Genomic DNA, 23,646 nt, shown 5'->3' on the forward strand with positions numbered 1-23,646 from the left:
TAATTGTATTTCCCTAAATCATATATAGTATTCTAAGCCAATGTTACTGCAGTAAAAAAAGAAAAATTTAAAATATTAAAAAATAAGAATTAAACACTCATTACCATTTGAATATTACTATTTGAAGTATAATATCCAAAGCTATATATTTAAGGTTTACTTTGTATAGTTCTATCTAGTAGCCTGTAATAAATTATATGCTTATGACTGCATAACCTGGTAATATTATCAAATATGGCTGCTTGCATTTGCTTTTAAACTTATAGATTGTTCACGTGAAAGCTATCATCTGCAAAACGTAAAATTTCACTTCTGTGCTATCTCCAAGTTTACTCAAAAAAAAAAAAAAACATCTACTTTTGTTTTACAAGTTCATATTTCCAGCATTTTCATTTTTGTTATATTTCAGGTAGAAATCACAGAAGCTAATGTTTCAGAATATTAATCAGCTATTTTCTTTTTTTAGAGAAGTCTGTGCCTTTACTGGTCATGCAGGCTATTTGAGGGGGATGAAGCGGGAGGAGTGGGTGGCCCCAATGCCTGGCCAGCTGTGTTTGACAGCCTTGTAGGTGATGGAGAACTCGCCCAGGTAGTGGCCAATCATCTCAGGCTTAATCTCCACCTGACTGAAGGTCTTGCCGTTGTAGACGGCCACCATGCTGCCCACCATCTCAGGCAGGATGATCATGTCCCGCAAGTGTGTCGTCACCACCTCTGGCTTCTCCATGGGCGGTGCCTCCTTCTTGGCCTTGCGCAAGCGCTTCAGCAGAGAATGCTGCTTCCTATGCAAGCCCCGGTTCAGATGCCGCAGCTGCCGGGAGCTGTACAGCTGTATCAGCTGCTCGTTGGACATGTCCAGCAGCTGGTCGAGGTCCACGCCGCGGTAGATGAACTTGCGGAAGGCCCGCTTCTTCTTCTGCTCCACTTCCGCCATCCCGTCGCCTCTTCAGAAAGGACCGCCTTGGCTATTATTTTCAATTTGTGCATTAATCACAAATTGAACCTAAGGCAAATCTTGCTATGTGTGAGTATTAGTAGTGGTGGTTAACATTTATCAAGCATTATGTATACTATGTATCAGAGCTATGATATGACCTATTTTATTTATTCCCCACAAAAGCCCTGTGATAAAGATATTATTTATCCTTAAACATGAAAGAAATGAAGACATAGAGAAATTCAGTAATTGTCAGGAATCAGGATCCCACAGTTTACAAGTATGTTTTTTTACTCTAAATTCTGAGGAATTTAAAAGCAATTAATATTTATTCTCATCCCCTAAAATGATGTTAGGTCTTGTGGCACCCAATTTCTTCATTTTTAATCTTCTATCTAGATCAGGAAATATCTTCTTCCTTAAAATATTTTTCAACTTTTTCCCTCTTATTTTTCAATATGCTTCAATTTCACATAGAAAATAATATCCAGAAACAAAACCCAAAACTTTGAAAATATGCCAAGTAATACTCCCAGTTTCATTGACCTTATATTGTATTTCATCAAAATTTTACACTATAGTAGCAAAACAAAACAATTTGGTTGCAATCCCATTTTTCCTCTCTTTTTCAGGATACTTGCTTTTCACGCAAAATAACTATTTTACTTTCAAGATTCCTACACAAGACCCAGTGTCTCTTTGTAGCAGTAGCATCTCAATTCTAACTCTTCCGTAATTCAGAAGATCCTAGCACAGTGCTGCAGGTGCCAGAACAGCTGGAGGCCCAGACTTCACAACTCTGGCTGTCACTGGCTTCCCCCAATGCACCATGGGTCAGATCATTTTGTAACCTGTCTCAAAAAGTCAGGAAATATTACTCTAAGTAACCAAACAAATAGTACTAGTCTGTAAGTCACTGTTTTACAGAAATAATTTTATTTAATGATTTGTCTATTTATGCATACAAGAACTGAAATGTAGGCCAGAGGTGTGTAGGGGGAGGTGGAAGTGAGAGGATTCACCAGAGACAGAATGTAGAGCAGAACAGGGGGACCTACTGAAATACACTGCTGAGGGCGAGACAGGAGAGGTCTACTGTGCAGTGTGGGTTAGCTTCCTGCCCAGGGATTAAACTCATATTGCAGTTTCTGCTGATAGTTGATAGTGCTGTGTCTTTAACCCCTGCACCACCAGGGGGGGCCCTCAGAAACAATTTTAATAGCCTTTTTATTAATATACTTTTACTTAGAATCTTCGCCCCAAAAAAGAGATAAAAATGTATATCTTGTTAAAAATCCAAGAACCTGAGTGCCCCCAGTCCTGCCAATTTCTTCACTGCAGTACTGCTTGAAATCTGTGTCAAATTTTAAGATATTGGCTTTTTTTTCCTTGTCGTTTTTCCTGGATGATCCTCAGTCTTTTACTATAAATAAAATCAAATAAAAATGTATCTTTACACAATATGCACCTTCCTTCCAGATAAAACTTAACACAAAAAAGTATATTACTATATTGATCTTTTTCTGAAATGTCAGAAAGAAAAAAATGATATTTTTGTTTAAAATGCAATAAAATTTCTAAACTCAACTTCTAAAACCAATAGTTGTCCAAGTTGTGTTAGACCTCACAATTAAGGCCTGAGGGAAATATTGTAAATCCAGATTTGAGCCTAGTTGTCCAAATGCAGCTCATATTTAGCCATAGACCTTGTGAGAGTGGTGATGAATCAACATGGTTTTGTGTTGATCTTTCTTCACACCCAAATCCTCTGATTATTGCTACCCCTCTACTACCCCTCAGAATCATTATCTCCACTTCCTTATCTTTGAATTCTTTTTCTTCCCTCTCTAACCTTATTTCTACTACTACATTTCTGTCAGAAAACAAATAAACAGAAACAACTTCCTCAAATTACCTCCTTGTTGACAAAACCAGAATCTTTATCTTATTTGATCTCTTCCCAGCATTTCCCTTTGGAGACTTTTGTTTTGGTTATTGTGGCCATGGTTCTCAGTAGTTACTTAGTTTTCTTGATTTCAGTCTTCTTTCCTTTTTTTTTTTTACTTCTCCTAGACCCTAAGTGTTCATGTTCACCAAAGTTGAGTCCTCAGTCCTCTTTCTCACTAAACTAATCTACATATTTTCCCAAGTAATCTGATCCCAAACCTATCACTTTCATCCATCATGTATATACTGATTCTCAGATTTTGACTCCTGGCTAGCTCCCCTTTTCAGCTGCAGATTCGTCTATCCAGCTCAACATTTCCATGGGGCTATCTCAATAGACCTACCAAATTCAATACAAAACCAAACTCAGTACCTTCCCCTTACTGAGACGGCCTCCCCAGATGCTCTTTCCTAGTTAAGTCAATGATTCACCACCATCCACCCAGATACTCATTACTGAAAACTGAAAGTAAGACTTGGCACCTGTCCTTCAATTGGTAGTGCTCACTAACCTCCAACATAGATAATACATCTTTGCGTCCCCAAGTGGAATTGTGTGTGCCACTCAGATGTTCAATCAAAATTTTGTTTTCATTAAACTGAATTGCTAACAAAGCTTCTTTTGAAATTATAAGTAGGAATAAGAAGAGTTCCATACTTAACTTTCATCCATTGTCTCCTTTCTCAAGTCAGGATAAAATCTCAACTTCTTGTAGAGTTCCTTGGCTATGGGACCCTTGCCTTGTCTCCTTCCTCCTCCTATAGACACCTTCAAAATTACACTGGACTCTAGTAGAATCAAACTACTACTCAAAGTGTCAGTATATTACCAAGGGGCACAATGGGACCCCAAATTGTTAAGGTATGCATGCCCTGAAAGGGATTCAGCCATTTGTATGCACAGAAACAAAGGGAGTAGATTTTTAGTGTGAATATTTAGTAAAATTATAGTGTGCATAGAGAGAGAAGAAAGGATTCCAAATAATAGTTTCCCAATAAATCTCTCAAAATTACCCCTGCCCTCATGAGCAAAAAATGCCTAAACAGGCTAACATGAAGCTGAACTCATGAGGTGTGAAAACTAGCCTCAAGTCTAGGGGGTCTTCTGGCAGGGAACCATAAGAGCGGGGTTTGGCAGGACCCAGATAGCTGAGACAGACGGAGAAAAAAAACTAAAGATATCACATCAGGATAATAGCTGCCATTGTCTCTGTCAAGGACCAGGCTCAGCCTTTCCAGTCCTCTCGCCCATGTGCTCTTCCAAGTGTCTCTACATGTCTCTCTTCTATGTGTTTCCTTTAAGTCTCCTACAAGTCTCTGAATCCAAGTAAAAGCCAGAGAAGCAAGAGCGTAGGGCTGCTTGCTTTCCTACCTTCTGTGTTATATGGATTCATCTGGTTACTTAGCTCCACCCATAGTTCCCAGTAGCTCTCCTGCTCAGGAAATATGATTCATGGCATACTGGGTCTAGCAATCCAAGGTAGCTGCAATTAAGGAGGGGGCAGGGGAGGGGGTGAGGAAAATGGCTCCCTCACAGAGGTGTATGGTAACAAATGCATGATCAGTTCTTAAGATTTCACATTTTCTCAAATGTTTTCTCTTTTGAATACCCTACTCTCAAGTCTTCACTCAAGTCCAGCTATTCCTTAAGATTTAGCACAGCTAAGCTACTCTGTAGCTTATTATAACATCCTGAGCAAATCTCTGAACTCATTGCCACTTTATAATTGCTTGTCCATTCTTCTCCCTCACTGGTTCATCAACATGCTAAGAATCAGAATTATTGTACACTGACTCAGCTAGAACAGCAACTGATGATTAATGATTGCTTGTTGAGAGAATGAATAGTTTGGGATATTCTTTAAGGATGTTTCTTAATTCCTCTTTGAAAAGGTTATGGTAAAATGTCAGTACCACTAGGGGGCACAGAATTATAACAGAATTTTCTAGTACACTAGCTCAGAGGAGAGATTTTCCTTATGTATCAACTGCTTCACACAGTTTCTATATAATTCTATAAAGATCAAATAACTATATTCAAATTACTTCCAGAAAGAAGTGTTTAAGTAGTTGTTTGAAAGAGAATAGTGCTGTCATACTAATGTGTCAGAAAAAAATGAAGTCAGGTATAGACAAATACAGTGAACTGGGTTCTATGAATAAAATTAAAGGTAGTGTTAGAGAAAACAAAATATAAATGTCATTTCAAGAAACAGACAAGATTTGGGACTGTTAAAATTTTCAATACAAAAAATGTATCTATGCAGAGAAGTCCTTACTGCTGCAGGAAAATTGAACAGGACTCATTTCTGTGTTTAAAATAATATCCAAAATCCTGCTTTAAAAAAACTAATAGAAACTTTCCAATACTTTTCTTTTGGAAAGAGAAACTCTGAAGATTATTAACACACAAAAATTGGCTTACTTTTTATTTCAAAAGTTAATGTAAATTTAGTAATTAAAATGGGGTTTTGTTTTCATTTGCTCTATTTTTGCATTCAACACCCATAAATTTGAGTCTTGCTTAATACTACTTATTAGTTTTGAAACATTGTTAACTTTGTCAATACTTCAGTTTCTTTCCCTATAATCTGGATATGATTTCAGTATCTGCTTATGAAATTATCATCAAGAATCAAGTGAAATAATTATTGCAAATTACAGTGTCTAGCACGCAGTAAGCATCTGCAATTATGTTTTCTCTGAGAATGGTGATCAGCACATTATTTTAGTAATTCCTAGAGAAATAAGTTTTGATAATTGTTGAAATGATCATGGTAAATATTTTAAGCCCTTTTCCCAGTATCTGCTCCCCTACCAGACTTTCTTTGCATCCATATACCCTCTTACTTGTGTGCTTTCTGCATCCTTGGACCAGAAGTTCTTTTGAAAGGGGTCATGCCTCCTCCTTCATTGTGTGGAGCAGGACTAGGATCCCTACTGTTTTAGAATCTTCATGTAGTTTAACCACCCTTAGATCTCTGATGTTGCTCTGGGTTCTTGGCCATTTTCTGCTTGCTGCAGAAACATCTTGAGGAGCTCAAGTTCACATCCCTTACATATAAGAATTCTTTTTTTTTAAATAACATTTTATTTTATGTAATTCTTACACCATTTTTCATTTTTGCACAATATATGCATTTTCATTTTGGTTATATTCCCCCATATAATTGCACCACCCCTTATTTATTTAATTTTATTTAAATTTTATTTTTATATTCCCCATACAATTACAACCCCCTTATTTTGACCCCAAGCCCTCCCTTCCCCGCCCCCCACTCCCCAATAGAGTGTCTCTGGTTCATAGTTGTTTCTTGATTTTTGATATTTTCTTTCTTACAGTTATTCCTTTTCCTGGTCCCTTATTTAAGTTTTCTAGATTCCTGCTATGAGTGAGACCATCCAGTATTTTTCTTTTTCTTTCTGGCTTTTGCTGAGCATGATCCCTTCCAGCTCCATCCATGTTGCTGCAAATTGCATGTGTTTATCTTTTTTGAATACTGAGTAATATTCCATGGTGTATATGTACCACATCTTCTTGATCCAGTCATCTATTTTGGGGCATTTGGGTTGTTTCCAAAGCTTAGCTATTGTAAATAGTGCAGCTATAAACATAAGGGTGCAGGTGCTCTTTGGAATTGATGTTTCTGTGTCCTTTGGGTAAATACCTAGGAGTGGAATTGCTGGATCATATGGAAGCTCTATGTTTAGTAGGTCAAGAAATCTCCACACAGCTCTCCATAGTGGCTGGACCAGTTTGCACTCCTACCAACAGTGCGAAAGAGTTCCTTTTTCTCCACAACCTTGCCAACATTTGTTGTTGCTAGTTTTTTTTAATATGTGCCATTCTCACTGGTGTAAGATGGCATCTCATGGTAGTTTTGATTTGCATTTCCCTGATTACAAGTGATGTTGAACATTTTTTCATATGCCTGTTGGCCATTTGCATTTCCTCTTCAGAGAAGTTTCTTTTTAGCTCTTCTGCCCATTTTTTGACTGGATATTTTCTTTGTTTTTGTTGAGTCTCATCAGCTCTTTGTAGATTTTTGTGATCAGTCCTTTATCATTAGTGTTGTGTGCAAAAATGTTCTCCCAGTCGGTGAGCTTTCTCTTTGTTGTGGTTATTGTCTCTTTTGCTGTGCAGAAGCTCTTTAATTTGACGTAGTCCCAGCTGTTTATCTTTGCTTTTACTATCACTGCTTTGGGTGATGGGTCTGTAAAGATGTCTTTGATGTGCATATCATGTAGTGTTTCGCCTCATATAAGAATTCTTGACTAAACATGACTAAATTGAGTACACTAATGATACATTAAAAATAGTAAGAGGAGATAAATATGTTTAGCAAACTAGTGGTTCTAATAAGATGCCTAACCAGACACAATTATAGTTTCCACCCTTATTTTTTTATGACTTTATAGGTGGTAATTAAAAGCTAACCTAAAGAATGGTATACCTTAAAGAGCATTGTATTCAGGAGACTTGAGTTCTACCTTTAGGCCTATACCCATCAAATAGTTGAGCCCTGGGCAATTCATTGAACAGCAGCTAAGAACAAATTACCATTTCTTCATCTGTAAACTTCCTTTTCGCTCAATGGTTTGAGGATTCCATTTATCATTACCACTCTGGTTGACCTAGGAATCTCACAATAGAACGAAGTACATTCATATCACTGAAAAGTGTCACATCATCACTAGTTGATGAGAACCATGAACATATGTAATGGGAAGGCATGTGAGGTGGTAGGGCTTTGTGAAAATGGGGAGGCATAGAGAAGGAAAAGGGTAACAGAATGGAGTGTCTGACATTTTGGAAACCAGTTCAGATCTAGTTATTTTGCCTTAAAAGTATTTTATGGGCTCTTGTATAGAATTTTCAATTATTTCTGTTTTAGAGTACCCTTCAGAAGAAAAATTTAATGGAATAGAAAAAACTAAAATATTTCTAGTAACTATTTTCCATTGAAACCATTTCCATGTTGACTTCAGAGAATAAAAGTTTCCAAGGTCATAAATTTCAGTTAGGCATCTCACAAAATGTGCAAAGAATGGTAGAAATTGCCAAAGCATGTAGAGGGTCAATCAATGGTATATTGCTCTATACTAGCAGTAAACATTTGCCTTTGAAAAGGGTGGTTATCCTTTGCCTTTTATACCTCTTTATGATGCTCTAATGCAATTATTATCCACAGAAAATGAGACTATGCTATTCTACTCCTTGAAGTATGGCTGCCTACCTTCTCTTCTGATGTTTAGATTTCAGTATTTCAGCAAAAAGAATAAAAGGCAGTTTCCTAGCAACATCTATATTCAAAGGCACAACAACAACAACAAAACTTAATCACAACACTGTTTTCCCCACAGTTAATACTTGCTTTTGGAGGGATGTTAGCAGTGGTAAAGGAAGCAAGGTACATATAGAGAACTGGTGGGAGAGACCATGCAGTCTCCTCTGCTTTTTCCCCCAAGCTTGCAAGGTCAGGAGGGCTAGAACTTGCAGGCAGGTAAAAGCCTCTTTCCAAATGGTAGTAGGCAGAGACATTGAAATAAAACCATGTGCTCCTTTGTGTATATTTTGTTGGAGATGAACCCTGCTGTGTGGAAGGGAGACTGAACTGAAAAAGGAGATTCTGGGCTTCCTAGTAACCCATAAACACTATCTGTTGGAACTCTTGGGCAGGTCTCCACTGGGTTAGCTTTTTAATTGGAGTTTACTCTAAAAGAAATGTCCCCAAAGGTCTTCCCCCCAACACTGCTGATGGACACGTGATTTTTTTTTTAAAGTCCAGTGACATTTGCATAATCAACATCATGATGACACTAATATTAATCCTACACTTTCAGGACAGTATTACTGGGAAATTAAGAGCTGGTTTTCTTCCCCCCAAGCGAGTCTGTATCCTGCCTTCCCAAGACTTTCTGCCTGCAAGCTGGGCCCAGAAGCACTCAGGAGATGGAAGTGACCTCACCTACCCTGTCATGCTGGTTAGCAAGGAGGAAAACCACTAGGTTAAGGGGAAATAGTTTTCATTTTCTTGCCTGCAGAAAAAACAAGATTTTCAAGTTTCACGCATGCACGCGAGTCGTGTTCAATCTCTAGATCGTTCACCCTGAAAGTCCCTGCACAGAAACTCCGCGGGGAAGTATAAATATAGCAATGGCAAACACCGCCACCCCCCTCCCTCCCTTGCGCGCAGCCAGGGTCTTCGCGCTGCTCTAGGATTGGAGAGTTTGCTCCAGGGCGCTTTCTTCATCTGCTGCGTGCCAATAGCAGGGCAAGGAGCAATCTCTCTCTCACCTCCACAGTGCGTGGGTGTGAAGTGAATTAGGGGAAAGCGAGAGTGGCTCTGGGTATCAGTGCTTGGTGGAGCACAGTCGTGTGGCAAACGTTCCAGCTGCATCAAGCGGCTTGGAGTTAGAACCGGTCACCGAGAGGCATTAGGAAAAGGAGGCAGGGATGCCAGTTCTTACAGATGACTAAGGAGCCGGGAAGGATGCTTCTTGCAAACAATAGCGACACAAAAAGTAACAGTAAAGCACTTAATGGAGCTGCTGCCGAAAGAGCTGCCTAGGGCGTGGGTGTATGCACAGGAGGGCGAGCTGAGAGAGCTGAAATAAGACTTTTGCCTTAGTACTGTCTTGGTTTTAGGCTTCTGGAAGGAAAAAAGGGACATGGGATCATCACTTTGCAAAGATCCGTTATGGCTTTGTAGTGGAAGCTTAGTTCTTTCAGCTTTCTTTCATACTGGGGGGCACCAGAGGAGGGACCCGCTCTGTTAGAAGTTCACAGGTCTGGCTTTCTTTCAGTTTCCTCAAGCTGATGGTGATGTCTGACTGCTTGTGCTTTACTATGAAATACTGCTTAAGGCCAGAGGCCACCAGGAGTGTCCGAGGTGGTGGGAGACTTAGTCAGTGGTAACTTGCAACAAGTCCTTTACCATGTAAGTTTACAGTTCGTGGTGGTGGGGGAGGGGGGTAGAGAAGCCGGTGTCCTGGGCGCTCCAAGCCCTCTAGGATTTTTCTCCCAGACACTGGCAGCTGCCACCACCACTCCGAGACTTCGCAGTTTTATGACTTTCTCGGACTTAAATGGAAATTTCTTGACGGAGTGAATCCGGCTCGCTCTCCCCGACTTCGAGCGGCTGTCAGGCGGTGCCCGGGTGCAGCTCCTGACTACCGAGGGGCCACTTGGGAGTCTTATGCCCTGCCCACACTCCACCCCCGGGCGGGAAGATGTCCAGTTACTCGCGGACTTGCTGTCTGATGCTGGGATGGAAAGTCACAGCCCGCAAGCCGGAGTGAGTCGCGGGGAGATGCCCGGTCCCCGCCTCGCCAGGGTGGCGGTGGCGCCCCGCGGGTCTGCACACTGAACTGCCCAGGACTCGCCAGCTGCGCGGGAGCCCGGGCGCCCACACCCAGACTGCCCGCTCGGGGACTGGTTGGTACCTGAAGGGCAGGGCAGGGCCGCGCCCGCTCACACCCCTCGCGGGAGGATGGCAGGACCCGGCCGGGCGCGAGAGAGCAGCGCCCCTCATCCCCTGTTTCTTCTCCTGGCACGAGGCTGACTTAACCTTCCGGACCGCTTCACAGCCGCAGGGGGAGCCGACCCAAACTCGCGCCTGGGAGAGGGGCTCCGGAGCCGGGCCCCCTCCGGGGGAGCAGGGCAGGCGCAGTCTGGGCGTGGAGCGCGAAGGGGGAGCAGCCAGGGGGAGCGGGGGGCTGGGTGTGCGCGCGTAGGAGCGCGCCTCAGAGCGCTCGGCACTCCCCCGCCCCAACCCGGGGCACTTCGGAAGGAGGGAGCCGTAGCCGCGGAAATAAGAGAGGGCAAGAGAAACCCTCTCAAAGTGACGTCCCTGACAGGTCCCGATTTCGATTTCGAAGCTAAGGGCTGGCAGAAATTGGGACTCCGGTGCCTCCTCCGCGCGCCGTCCCCCCGCCCCCGCCCCGCGCCCCGGGAGGCTCGCCGCCCGCTCGCCCGCTCCCCGCCCGGGACTCGGAGGTCGCGGGCCGGCGGGCGCCCCGTCGGCCGCGGCTTCCTCTCGAAAGCCGCCGGCGCGCATGAGGCCGCTGCCCCCGCCGCAGGCACTGGCGCCCCCTTCGCCGTGCCCGTGGTGATGCCATGCCCCGCCACCACGCGGGAGGCGAGGAGGGCGGCGCCGCCGGGCTCTGGGTGAAGAGCGGCGCGGCGGCGGCGGGCGGGGGCGCCTGGCCAGCGGCATGAAGGATGTGGAGTCGGGCCGGGGCAGGGTGCTGCTGAACTCGGCGGCCGCCAGGGGCGACGGCCTGCTGCTGCTGGGCACCGCGCGGCCGCGCTCGGCGGTGGCGGCAGCGCCGGCGGCGGCCTGAGGGAGAGCCGCCGGGGCAAGCAGGGGGCCCGGATGAGCCTGCTGGGGAAGCCGCTGTCTTACACCAGTGGCCAGAGCTGCCGGCGCAACGTCAAGTACCGGCGGGTGCAGAACTACCTGTACAACGTGCTGGAGAGACCCCGCGGCTGGGCGTTCGTCTACCACGCGTTCGTGTGAGTACCCGCGACCCCCGCGGACCCCCGGCCACGCCCGCTCCGGGGGCCGGTGCGCCTGGCCCCCCAGGTTCTCGCTGTGCCCTTTCCGTGGCGGGGCCTGGGCGCGCGCGCGCACACACACACACACTCACACACACTCACACACTCACACTTGCGCGCGCACACGTGGTGGCTTTTATTTCTTTGCACGTGTTTTGGGGCTTCCTCCGAGAGCCTTCCACCTCCCTCAGCTCCCCCTGCCCCAGCTCCCCAGACCGAACCTTCGCCCCGGCTCGCCAAACGTGCTGCCCGGCAGCTTCAGGCGCCGCGGGCGAGAGCGGGCCAGACGGGGGACACAGGCTGCGCGGATAATGGGGAGTGATTAGGTCCCGAGACGCGTAAACTTTAACCGAACGGGGCGCCCGGGAGCTGGGAAGGCGAGGGGAGACGCGCGGGTGTGAGGCTGCTGCGCGCGCGGAGGTGCCGGCGCGCTGGGACGGGGCGGGGAGGCCGGGGCAGACCGCGGGGTGCTCGGTGCCGGGGGCGGAGCTGAGGAAGCTGCTACTTGGTGGGGTGAGCGGCTGACTGGGTTTTGAGAGTGCCCGGAAACACGCCTCGCCGCCACCCCAGCCACCGGCAACGGAAAATCTGTCCGCGCACGAAGCTTTTCCTGCCACGAAGGTGGCCGCGGTCTCTCAGCCGCGAGCAGGGCCAGGGGAGGCGACGCTCCAGAGGAAAGCGGGGGCCAGCGGGGCGTCTGGGGTGTAGCGGCGCGGGCTGGGGTGCGGTGCAGACGCGCCCTTGAGCCGCCCGGGACAGTGATCAGGCAGCGGGTTAAGTAGGCATTTGTGGCGCTGAGTCAAAGTGTGTGTGTGTGTGTTAAGTAAGGCTTCGCCATCTAGCAGAGAATGCTTAATGAGAAAATGATTGGAAGCAAATGTTTATTTTCCCCTTAGGCATTAAAAACCTTTCAGTGGCTTTAAAGTTTACTACTGTTTTTCCCACAACGTCCATTCATTCAGTCTCTTGTTAGAGACAGGTTAATCTGGACATTTTTAGGTAGTGTTTATGCTGTATGCCCTGACTATAGTTAGGTGTTTTTTTCTTCTTCTCATTTTTCTCTTCTGAGTTCTTTCCTTCTGCGTCTTTACGTTCAAATGAAATATAAATACGTCAGCCTTAGGAGACCTGTAGAGGAAGTAGCGGGCACTTATGGATACATTCCTTGTTTCCTAGTAAATAGGTTTTAAACATGTGAGTTAGGTTTCTTTTCAAATGAGGCATGCTATCCAAACAGCTCTCACCTGACTTTTTTTTTTTTTTTTTTTTAAATACCGTGGAAGAAGGGTTTGATTTTGTAAATAGGTGAACCTGGAATTTGACCACTGTAGGAGTCAGGAAATTGGTAGAGTCTACAATCTGCGGGGCTCTGGTGTCTGGAAAATTTTACAGTCTCAGATTGATGTGAACATGTAGCATTAGGTAGAATGTTCCAGCCAACTTTCCATCTTACAATGTACACAGGGAGAACGTTGTCTTACCTCATTATTTTAGCAAAAAGCATAACTTTTATTATTCACTTATGAAAGATTCACATTGATGTAGATGTGGTTACTGTAATAAATGCTAGATAAAGAGAAACACTACTGACACTGTTCATGTGCATCCCCTCTGAGTTGACATATAATTAATTCTATTTCCTAATCAACCTGGTACATTATTTTGGCCAGTCTGAATCTACTGAAACATTTAGCAATAATGATTTGTACCCACTGTGGCAGCAGTGGGTAATTTTTTTATTGTATGGGTAATTTTTTTTTTTTTAGAAGAGTATGCTCAGAATAGTCATAGCTTTTGGATTTACAATTCATACCATTTATGGCCTTTAATTTTTGGTCAGTTATGCATTGTATATTCAGAGAGGACTAGAGACACATTCTTGGTTGGTGTTCCTATTTTGCATCTTCTGTGTTATCCTTGAACATGACATAAGACTTTATATTGTAGTATGTTTTCCCAATAGGTTGGTGTTTAACAAGTTTTTGTGACCTTACAGAATTTTAAAATTTTTGGAGTTTGGGATTTGAATAATTCTCTAGATTATAATTATCAATGTCTTTAATGGTAAATAAAAAATAAATCACATAACTATCAGTATGTGCTTAAGTGAAATTATGTATTACACACATTAGACTTTGAAACTGTAATGCTTCAGCAATTAGATAGGGGTGCTAGAGCCACATTAGCTCAAAGAGGGACTGGATAGTGTCATCTGAAAGGATTCTTCACAACTATAGCTGATCCTGGGGGACAGGCCATCTTTGGCAATTGCTGCTCATGGTTTTAATGAACTTTAGCATAGCTGTACTTTATCTATTAAATTAAAAAAAAAACAAAGTTATTTTCAATTGTAAGTCTAACAAGACCTTAATGCTAGAGGGAATTATAAGAAAATAATTTTTAGAGCAATGTAACTAATTCCCTGCCATCCTGGGAATCCCCAAATCTTACTTTAATAACTATTTTTGTAGCACATTAAGGTTCTTGCCAAGAGCAAGTGTACTGTGATTAATGAGGTACTTCAGGGATGGATTTACTTGGTCAACCTGTGTTTATACTGCCAGGAAACAAGAAAAGTACATTTAAAGTTATGTTTCAGGTAAAGAAACATTTCTGATAAGCAAAAATGATTATTATAATGGTATAAAATGTGATTTTAAGTGTTTCTAGCCTATTGGTGAAATACTAGCAAGAGCAAGCGATAACCTACTTAAGATATTTTCATCCAATCTTTATAAATTGGTGAAGACTAGTAGTTCTTGTTCTTACAGTTCTTAGGGGATTTATCAGGCAGCCTTGATTCCTGTCCTCACCTGTTCTTTAGTTTACTAGATGAGCTTTTCAAAATGAGGTGACATACTTCTTTGAATATTGTTTTTCCATTATTCCCCCTCCTTTAGGAAAAAAATGGGAAGAATAATGGTGGTAGTAAGAGGAGCACTTGATGAGATTCCATATATAAATTTTTGCCAGGACAACAAATGTGGTTCAGAGAAAGAGCACAGGAAACAGTGTAGCAGATACAAGTAACTCATCAGTTTGTCCAATATAGCTTTGCCTAGTATAGTACCATGGATTGGAATTTTTAGATATTTTAAACTAGAAACATAGTGCACTCACCCAAAGTAGGAACCTGGAAGTCATCCTTGACTCCTTAATCTCCTTGCTCACATTGGCCATCCAAATGATTGTTAAGTTCTCTGTGTTCACTTTAGAGGTTTTTCAGGTATCTTCCCTTCTCTCCTTTGCTGCTGATACTGTCCTTCTGTCTTTCTGGATATCTTTCCATTTGGATTATTTGTAACATTCTCCTGCTTAATCACCTAGCTTCTGTTTTCAGTCTTCCAGCTCTCTGCTCTTAAAATACAAATCTTACATCATTTCCCCTTTCTTAACTGTTTCCATGACTCTTCACCATCTACTCATTCATTCATTTATCCATCTGCAACATTTGAGTTTCTCCTGCCAATTCTCTAATAAATAAGGCTAAGGCCTCCACTCTCAGAGAGGAAAAGATTCCAGCACCAGATGAAGGGTAGGTTTGTGATCAAGTGTGAAACAATGTATCGGTGCTATCACAGAAGTACAAAGTTGAAGAGAAAAGGAAGTGGAAATGAAGGTAGAAAGGTCACAGACTTCAAAGAACTAGTGAGGCATGAACTGAGTTTTGACAAATGAGTAGTTAATTTTGAGATGAGAAAAGCAAGGGTGAATGAACAATATTTGCTTGGGCAGAGATAGGGAATTGTAAATCAATACATTCATTTTAGGTACTGATACATATCAATATTTGCAGGACAAAGATGGCCATAGGTAAAGAGGGCAGGTCAAAAAGCACACAAACCTGATTGGATATTCTCAGATGCTAACCATGGAATTTAGTCTTTATCTTGTAATAATAATGGTCATTGAATGGTGATGATCAGAGGAATGATGCAATTTTTTTTAAGATTTATTTATTTATGCATACAAGAACTGGGGTATAGGCCAGAAGTGCGGGGGGGTGGGTGGGTGGTGGTGGTGAGAGAATTCACCAGAGACAGAGTGGGGAACAGAACAGGTGGACTGACTGAAATGCACAGCTGAGGGGAGCAGTGGACAAGACAGGAGAGGTCTGCTTCGCCATGTGGGTCACCTCCCTCGTGCTTGTGGGTTATCAAACTCGTGCTGCAGTGGCTGCTGATAGCTTCATAGTGCTGTGCCTTAATCCCTTGCACCACCAGGGAGGCCCCAGAATGATGCAATTTAAACAACTTTTGGGAAAGATCTGTCTTTCGTTAGTTGGGTAATGAACCAGAGGTGCAAAATGGAGTCACAATAGCTTGTAAAGAGATGATACCAACTGTCCAACTTTTTCTTTCATTCTCATATTCTTGTATTCATAAATTTATTTCCTGAATGTCTTTTTGGACTCTATTGTGTGCCATGGACTAGAAAGATGAGAGATGATTATTTAAGGAACTAAGGCAGTAACTATAGGGAGGAGGAGTAGATTAATTAGAAAAATATTAAGGAGGTGTAACTGGCAGATTTTCTTTCCATCAGACTGATGTTCAGTATGAGAAGAGCGATTTTGACTGGGTGGTTTGGGGAATGGAAGTATTATTCCTTCATATACAGGGCAAAGCAATATAAGTTCAGATTTGGACTTTTTGAGTTTCAGGTGTTGTAAAACACTTAGGCGGAGCTTGTAGGTAGTAAGAACAAAATACTAACTGAGGCATACTCCATCTTTTCCAATTGTATCTTGGATTCACAGCCAGAATCATCTCTGGCAGTTACAGAGCATTCATTAAGCTAATTTTTAATGAACGAATCCATTTAAATATGTAGAACTTAATCTAGAAGTCTGGATACTTATATTTGGAAGCCTTTGGCAGTGGTGGTTAAAGCAATGAATAGAACCCTTGAGGTAGCCTGGAAATGCACCATACAATGAGGATTTCATATGGTGGAGGTCAGAGCCTGGGGAACACCATCATCAAGCTGCGGTTGGAAGAATAAAGAGCCTGAAGAAAAACCTGGGTAAATATGACAAAATAACTACAAGTTCAAGGAAAGAGGCAGCAGACCTTATTTTCATAAAATCAAAGGAAGGAAGATGTATGCAGGATGGAGGTATGGCTAGCTGTTTCCAGGGCTGCAGAAAAACCTAGAAAAATGTGTTAATTTTAATTAGATTGGTCATGGAGGAGGTTGCTGCTGACCTTTGCAATAGCAGCTTCAGTGTATTCACGAGGGTTGTAAATGTGATATAAGTGGACTTGCAACAGGGTGGCCCCCAGGAAAGGGGAAGATTCCAGGTTTCCTGCCCCACCCAAGGGAGGGTGGAGCTGAGCAGAGAGAGACGAAGCTGCAGAGGAGACTGAGGGAGGAAGGAAGGAAGCAGGATAGAGCCAGAAGGAGACCTGGAGGAGGCACATGGAGCAGAGAGACACGTGAAGAAACTGTGCTTGCCTTTTGGTCATGGACTGGGTGACACAGATGTGGGTGAAAGACCATAGGGAGGCGACAATGGCAGTTTTTGTCTTGATTTTGATTTTGCTCTTTTCCCTCCAGACTTGTCTGCTTGTTTCTGATCCTGTTCTGTGGGTCCCCACTGCAAGATGCTTTAGACTTGTGGCAGGCTTTGGGGCCTTGCTCTGGGCCAGTCCCATTTGGATGGACTTTTACCTATGAGGGGACGGGTAACTTTGGGTGCTTGATTTAGAAACTATATTATTTGCCTTTCCTTTATTGTTTCCTAATTGTATTAAAGTTCCTTCCCATTAAAGTCTCATTTGTTTTGTGTTGATGTGGTGGATGGCAGAACCTATTTAGAGAAGGCAGGTTTGCGGGGCCCTGCCCTGTAACAGACTGAGGAGTGGTTGAGGGTTGGGAAGCATAAGGCAATAGTGTTAAGTTAAATTCCGAGTTCCTTGGAGTAGGTTACAAGACCCTTCATGACATGGTTTCTGCCCATCTTTCTTGCCTCATCTCTAACCCTGCACCCTAACTTAATGAACTGCTCCATTCCATGACTGGCCACCATGCTTTTGCTCATGCTGGTCTCTTGGACTCTTTCTACTCCTTGCACCCTGGCTATCCATTTCTACTGTTTCTTCAAACAGAATTCAAGCATCACTTCCTCTTGGACATACCTTTCTCCTTCCCTCCCAGAATGATTTAGGTGTCCCTGTCTTGGATTCCAGTGGCATTCTGGAAATATCATTGTAATGGTGCTTGCCCCACTGTGTTATTATAGTTTACTTGATCTGTTGCTCCTACAAGAGGGTGAACTTCCTTCACAAAAAATCTGCTTATCTCTGTCTCAAGCAAATAGCAAAGTGCCTTGTATCTAGCAGACCTTCAATATATGTTTGCTTAGTGGTAAGTATATACTTTTTCCTTGGAAGCTTCATAGTAAGCCAAAGTTTTTTTTTTTTTTTTTTTTTTTCCAGAAGTAAGATACCTGGGATTCATTTAGAGGGAAAAGGTACAGGGCTAGAAGTAGGAGACTAACTGCCTTATTCTCAAATTTCCCATGAATTAGCTTTGTGACTTGAAATAAATCATTTCGCCCTTCGGGTTCTCTGAATCTTTTTCTCTTAAAATGTCACAGTAGTGTCTGTGATCCATCCAAGATGGTGAAAAATACTGTGGATAGTCTAAAATACTATCTTATAGAGGAGGAGTGTTTGCAATAAAGAAATGATATGAATCTTCCTCATCACTGAGCTCCAGGACTACCTCCTAAATTGGTCACTTTAACTTTACTGCTAACTCTAGTGAGGTCTGTAAGCCACATGGTAGCCAAAATGATCTTTCTAAGGACATAAGTAGATTAGATCTCTGCTCTTCTTGTTGGTGGGTGGGGGAGGGGGAATCTGTTTATTGTCTGTTACACCCAATTCTTTCAAAGCAAGGGCTCTTATCTTATTCTCTGCTATATTACCAGTGCCTAGAAAAGTGATTACCACAAAAAGATATTCTATGCTTACAGATTGATTCACTTACTGATACCCGAGGTCTCCAAAATATACTTAACTGGTTTCTGGGTGGAAGGTGGAAATTGGTTTGGTTGCTCTTTTGGTTGCTCTCAGTGTCAGGACTCAATTAGATCTAATGAATGTACATATTTTATTTTGAATTAGGTCAATATCCATAGAAATAAATGCTTGCATTTTATTTTTTTTCCTGCACTCCTTAAAAAAAATCACTATTTCTCTTAAATGAAGAGAGCCTATACAAGCTGTACTTTGTGCTACTGTATAGTAACATAAAAAATGCTCTATACCCTTCAAATAAATCTATGTTAAAGAATTAAATAATGCTATAGAATTTGAGGATCATATTAAAATTAGAAATTTTGCAAAGTGTTAAATATTAAAATATTAGTGTTGGTAATATTATGGCCTTAAAGAAATAAAACATAAAAAAGAATATTTTAAAATGGAATGAAGTATTGATACAAGAAACACTATAAACAAGGAAGATAGCCAGAAACCTTTTGATAACTGCTTGCAAAGAATTGATGCCAGTTTTAATTTTTAATTGCAAATGGCTATTTTGGCTGCTCAGAATGCCAGTGGAGCATGTTTTATCCTAGCCCAGTGGTGTGAAACAACTTCAGGTGGAATTATTGAAGAGCCACAGCTCATAGTTATGTTAATGATTTGTAGATGTTTCTATTTTAATTTTTTTTTCTTCAACCACTTGCAGGTATGCTATTTGAAGTTTCATTTGGTTACAACCTGGGATACAGATAGCCACTCAGCTGAATTTTTTTAATAATTGTTGAAATTCTTTGATGAGTCTCAAGAGTTTCAGTCTATCCATTTGGTGCTTTGCTTTCAGTTTGCCTAAGGAATGACTTTCCTAAATGTCATTGAAATCATCTTTTTTATTTTTTTATTTTAAAGATTTATTTATACAAGAACTGGGGTACAGTCAGAGGTGAGGGAGGGTGAAAGAATTCACCAAAGACAGAGTGGGGAGCAGAACAGGCAGATGGACCAAAGATGCTGCTGAGGGGAGCAATGGCTGGACAGGAGAGGTCTGCTGGGCCATGTGGATTTCTCCCTGGCCAGCCGGAAATCGAACCGGCTCTGCAAAGGCTGCGGACAGCTTCATGGCGGGGTGCTTATCCAACTGCACCACAGGGGAGGCCCGAGATCATCTGTTTTTAAACCTAAAAATAGGTTGAGCTTTTTCCATTCTATATCTGTATCTGATCTATATCTGTCTGCCTATACACACAGATATAGGTCCATACACACACACAACATATAACTATATATACTGTATCCAGTAGCAGAGAAGTTATTAATGCAAATATTTACACTTACCTTGTTCAGCTGCTCTAAAGGTAAAAAGACATTTGAATAAAATGCAATTCAAAAGTGAAAATAATCTAAAGTTACTCTTGATAACATGGAGATTATATCATACTTTAAATATCTTAAGTACATGTAAAGAGAAAATTTTATCCTTCTTCAGTTAGTGGCAAGATGACCTTTTATAGTTATGCTATGATTTTTCCTTTCTTTGTTTAAAGTCAATTCAGTTTAATATTTAATTAAGAGACATTATGTGTACAACTTAATGTGCTAGATGCTGGTGTTTCAAAACAGGGAATGATGTGGACCTTGACCTCAAGAAAATTCCATTAGGGAACAGATTAGATTTGGATTAAATAATGAACTTTACCTTTCTGAATTTGATGACTACATGCAAGTTGTTTCTAATAACACCTACTTAATCTGTAAAATTGGAATAATAATATTATGTCAAGGTTATGTCAAGGTGTTATAATATATAATAATGTGTATGTGCCACACACATACACATACATGCACACATATTTAACCATATTTAGCATAGTGGCTGCTAGTGAAACTAGAGAGAAAAATAGAGGTAATGTAGTAGAAGGCTGTCTTACTACATCAAAGGTTCAGGATTTTGTCCTGTAAGTCATAGGTAGTCTTTGAGGTAGATGGGGTTTAGGCAGGTATTAACATCGTTGAATTTCCATTTTAGATTAGTCACTTTGCCAGCTTCATTATGATGACTTGAAGGGGACAATTTGGAGGTAGGAGACCCATTTTGAAACTGTTGTTCCAAATTATGCAAGAGATAATTGGATTGGAGCAATGGTAGTAAAGAGGGAGAAAAAGTATGGTGATAGTGCTGAAATGTATTAATGAATGAGTGAATGTTGAAGATGAAGAGGGGCAGATTTATTTTTCCAGATTGCTGGTTTGATAGTTGGATAAACAGTGGACCCATTAACGGATAAAGAATGCAGGTTGAGCAGTAGGTTGAGGGAGTGTTTGGGGGTTATGAAATGAATTTAACTTTGGAAATGCTAAGCTTTCAGCAACTGTGCAACTCACAACTACACATGTATCACAGCTGTGGATGAAGATTTAAAAGACATAAAATTCAAACAAGAATTAAAACCACAAGGATGGCATGTAAAGAAAGAGGGCAGTAGTTCAAAGATGGAAACTTGGCAAAACAAAAGTGGAAAGGGAATGTAAAATGTAGTAGACAGCAAGACATAAAGAAAGACTAGACAAAAAGATGATCAGATGGTCATGGAAACTGAGAATATCAAGAAAGTTTAAAAAAGTAATCGACTATGAATTGTAGACAGTGGTTTAGTAAGATAAGGACCCGCGAGTTCCATTGGCTATGGCAATGTAGAAGTCTTTAATGTGACCTCACCAAGTTCTCCTTCAGTGAAGTGGTTAGGGGAGAAACCAGAATGCTTTTGAGAAATGTATCAGAAGTGAAGAGTTGAAACAGGGACTATAGACTATATTCAGTTAGTTTTGGAAGAATATAAGAAGAGAAGTTGAACACTAGCTAGAAGGGTATATCAGACTAAGGAAGAAAACGAGAACATAAGCTGTGGGAACATTGAAGGAATAATTACAGTTAAGTCATTTTTCATTTTGATTATGTGCTAGACATTGTTCCAAAGGCTTTACACATATTAACTCTTTTAATCTCCACAATAGCACTAAGAAGTATTATTAGCATTAATAATCTGCCTTTAATAGACCAGAATATTAAGAAGGTGTTCAGTAACCTGTTCAAGTTCAACCTCTGAGTGATGGTATAACAGGACTTTGAACCAAAGCACGTTGACTGAGAGCCCATTTTCTGCCCAAGACCCTTCCTATCAAATGGATAATTACAAAAAATATGTTTGGATCTAGTATAGAGTGCGGTATATGCATAATCAATTTTTGTTGAAAAAAATTGAATGATATTTTAAATCCCTATAATCTAGTATTAGAGAATCGTGTATAACTTAATAGTATTAGGAATGTTGATTACTCTGTCTTCAAATTCTAACCAGCTCAAATTCCCTTTTTTATATTAAATTTTTTATTAATAACTCTGGCTTATTTCCTTAACTTTATGTATCTCCCTTAGCTTTTATTATTTGGACCATGTATTTTAGTCCTTAATTTCATTCTTATGTTGTCTTCTAGTTGGGTTGTTCATCTAATTCTTCACAAATAGTTTGTGTCTAAAGAGACCAAGGTACCTTCTTCTTTTATATATCCTATGGTATCAAATCCAGATTTTCATTCATTATTTTTAATCAAACCACCCAGATCATTGCCACCAGTGGGATCCTTTTATATGCTAGCTTTCCTTTTTGAACAAGAATTTCCTTAAGTTCTTCTAAAGTTTAAACTGTGGAATACTTATATTAAGGATGCAAATTGCTATAATAACTTCTTAATACCATTTCCTATGAACATTGCATTCCCAATTTACACTTCTGTTGCAGTATACTTAAGATTCACTTAAAAATAGCAACAATTGCTTTGATTAAGCTTTATAATGGCTCACTATATTTCTTCCAAACTGATTTTACATGTTTTTCTTTCCTCCTTTAAACTATTCAGTAAAATATTTGCTTTGTTTTCTCTCTCTCTCTCTCTCTCTTTCTCTCTCTCTCTCTCTCTCTCCTTGCCCTGCATTTTTTTCTTTCTTCCCACATACACATTTTTACTGGGCATGTCTTCCTTTCTTTTCTGCATTTGTCCTGCTGCCCTCTACCTCCCATCTAAATTACTCCTGTGTTTTTGTTTTTTTCTTTTTCTCTGTACAGTTATCTTTGCGGAATGGTGTTTTTTTCTCATTTCTTTTTACCATGCTGTGTAATTTGATTTCTCTTCCTCTTAAAGTCATCTGCTCTTAATCAAGAGAGGCACTCACCCTATAATTGCTTACATGCTTCAGGAGTGTGCTATGTAAGTAGATGGTACTACCTAATTTACACATCGCACCTTGGCAATTAACAGAGGCCTTTAAAAAGACGTGGGGATTAGAGAACCCTATTTTCTTGGAGTTTTAGTTAGGCTCAGATGTCTTAGAAAATAAGGGAGTGAAATCTTGAAATGGCTGTGAGGTTTTCTAATATCTATTATTTCTAAAACATGTTAATACTCAATTTTTACCCAATGTTTTTCATCCTTATTTTTTCACTATATAGGGTTTCTCACCTCAGGTGTGGTCCCCATAGTTTTCCCACCACCAAAGGACCCAAAGTGCCCACAGTTCTCCACCACACTACCTGCACTTTTCTCTTCCCTATTCTATTTTCCCTTACCCCTCTCATAACTGTCACAGATCTATGGTCTACTTTCAAGGGTCGGACTTAGAGTTTGTCTTTGTCTGATCTTTTGTGTGCTTTTTCTAGATGAATACTCAAATTTTTAAGGAATAATTTTTAAAAGATCAGTCTTCCAATTTTGGAAGTTGGCTACCCTATATTATTGAGAAATTAAAAATTATTTTTCTTCCAGATAGAATTATTATTGAAGAAAGCCACATTAAAGAAATTTAAATCTGTTTTCCACACATAGTAAATAGCAGTTAATTTAAAAATATTTAAACAGTCATACAGACTGTTACAGTTGTTAGGAGTTTCCTTATTCTGTGAGCCAAGAAACAGATCTATAATTTGACAGCAGAGAGCTGCAGTTTTCCTGTGTAATTGGTAGACTCAGCATGGACTCCAAATGCAAGTTATTATAGGAATAGATGTGATTATTTTTTTAAATCCATGTATTTTTTTTCCTTTGTGAAAGCTATTTCCATAACCATTTATAGAGCGGGAACCAAGTTTAGATCTCCCATTTCGCTAAACCTGTTTTTTCTACCACCTGAATGAGTCTGGGATTGGATGGAATTGAGA

General features: G+C 41.1%; 2 protein-coding genes across 2 annotated transcripts in view; one reads left to right on the plus strand and one right to left on the minus strand.

Moving 5' to 3' along the window:
- Nucleotides 1–471: 471 nt before the first annotated feature.
- LOC119253363 (40S ribosomal protein S15-like) lies at nt 472–957 on the minus strand. The gene has a single exon (XM_037520924.2). It carries the CDS (start codon nt 932–934, stop codon nt 497–499), a length of 438 nt encoding a protein of 145 aa, XP_037376821.1. The 5' UTR covers nt 935–957; the 3' UTR covers nt 472–496.
- A 10,046-nt stretch (nt 958–11,003) lies between these two features.
- The window catches only part of KCNQ5 (potassium voltage-gated channel subfamily Q member 5), a 504,482-nt gene continuing 491,839 nt past the window's right edge, over nt 11,004–23,646 (plus strand). The window contains 3 exon segments of the mRNA XM_054698932.1: nt 11,004–11,073; nt 11,076–11,180; nt 11,183–11,402. Coding sequence (XP_054554907.1) covers nt 11,004–11,073; nt 11,076–11,180; nt 11,183–11,402 — 395 coding nt within the window.

The sequence above is a fragment of the Talpa occidentalis genome, unplaced genomic scaffold, assembly GCF_014898055.3.
Source record: "Talpa occidentalis isolate TD23 unplaced genomic scaffold, MPIMG_talOcc4v2.1 talOcc4.2, whole genome shotgun sequence".
Classification (NCBI taxonomy): domain Eukaryota; kingdom Metazoa; phylum Chordata; class Mammalia; order Eulipotyphla; family Talpidae; genus Talpa; species Talpa occidentalis.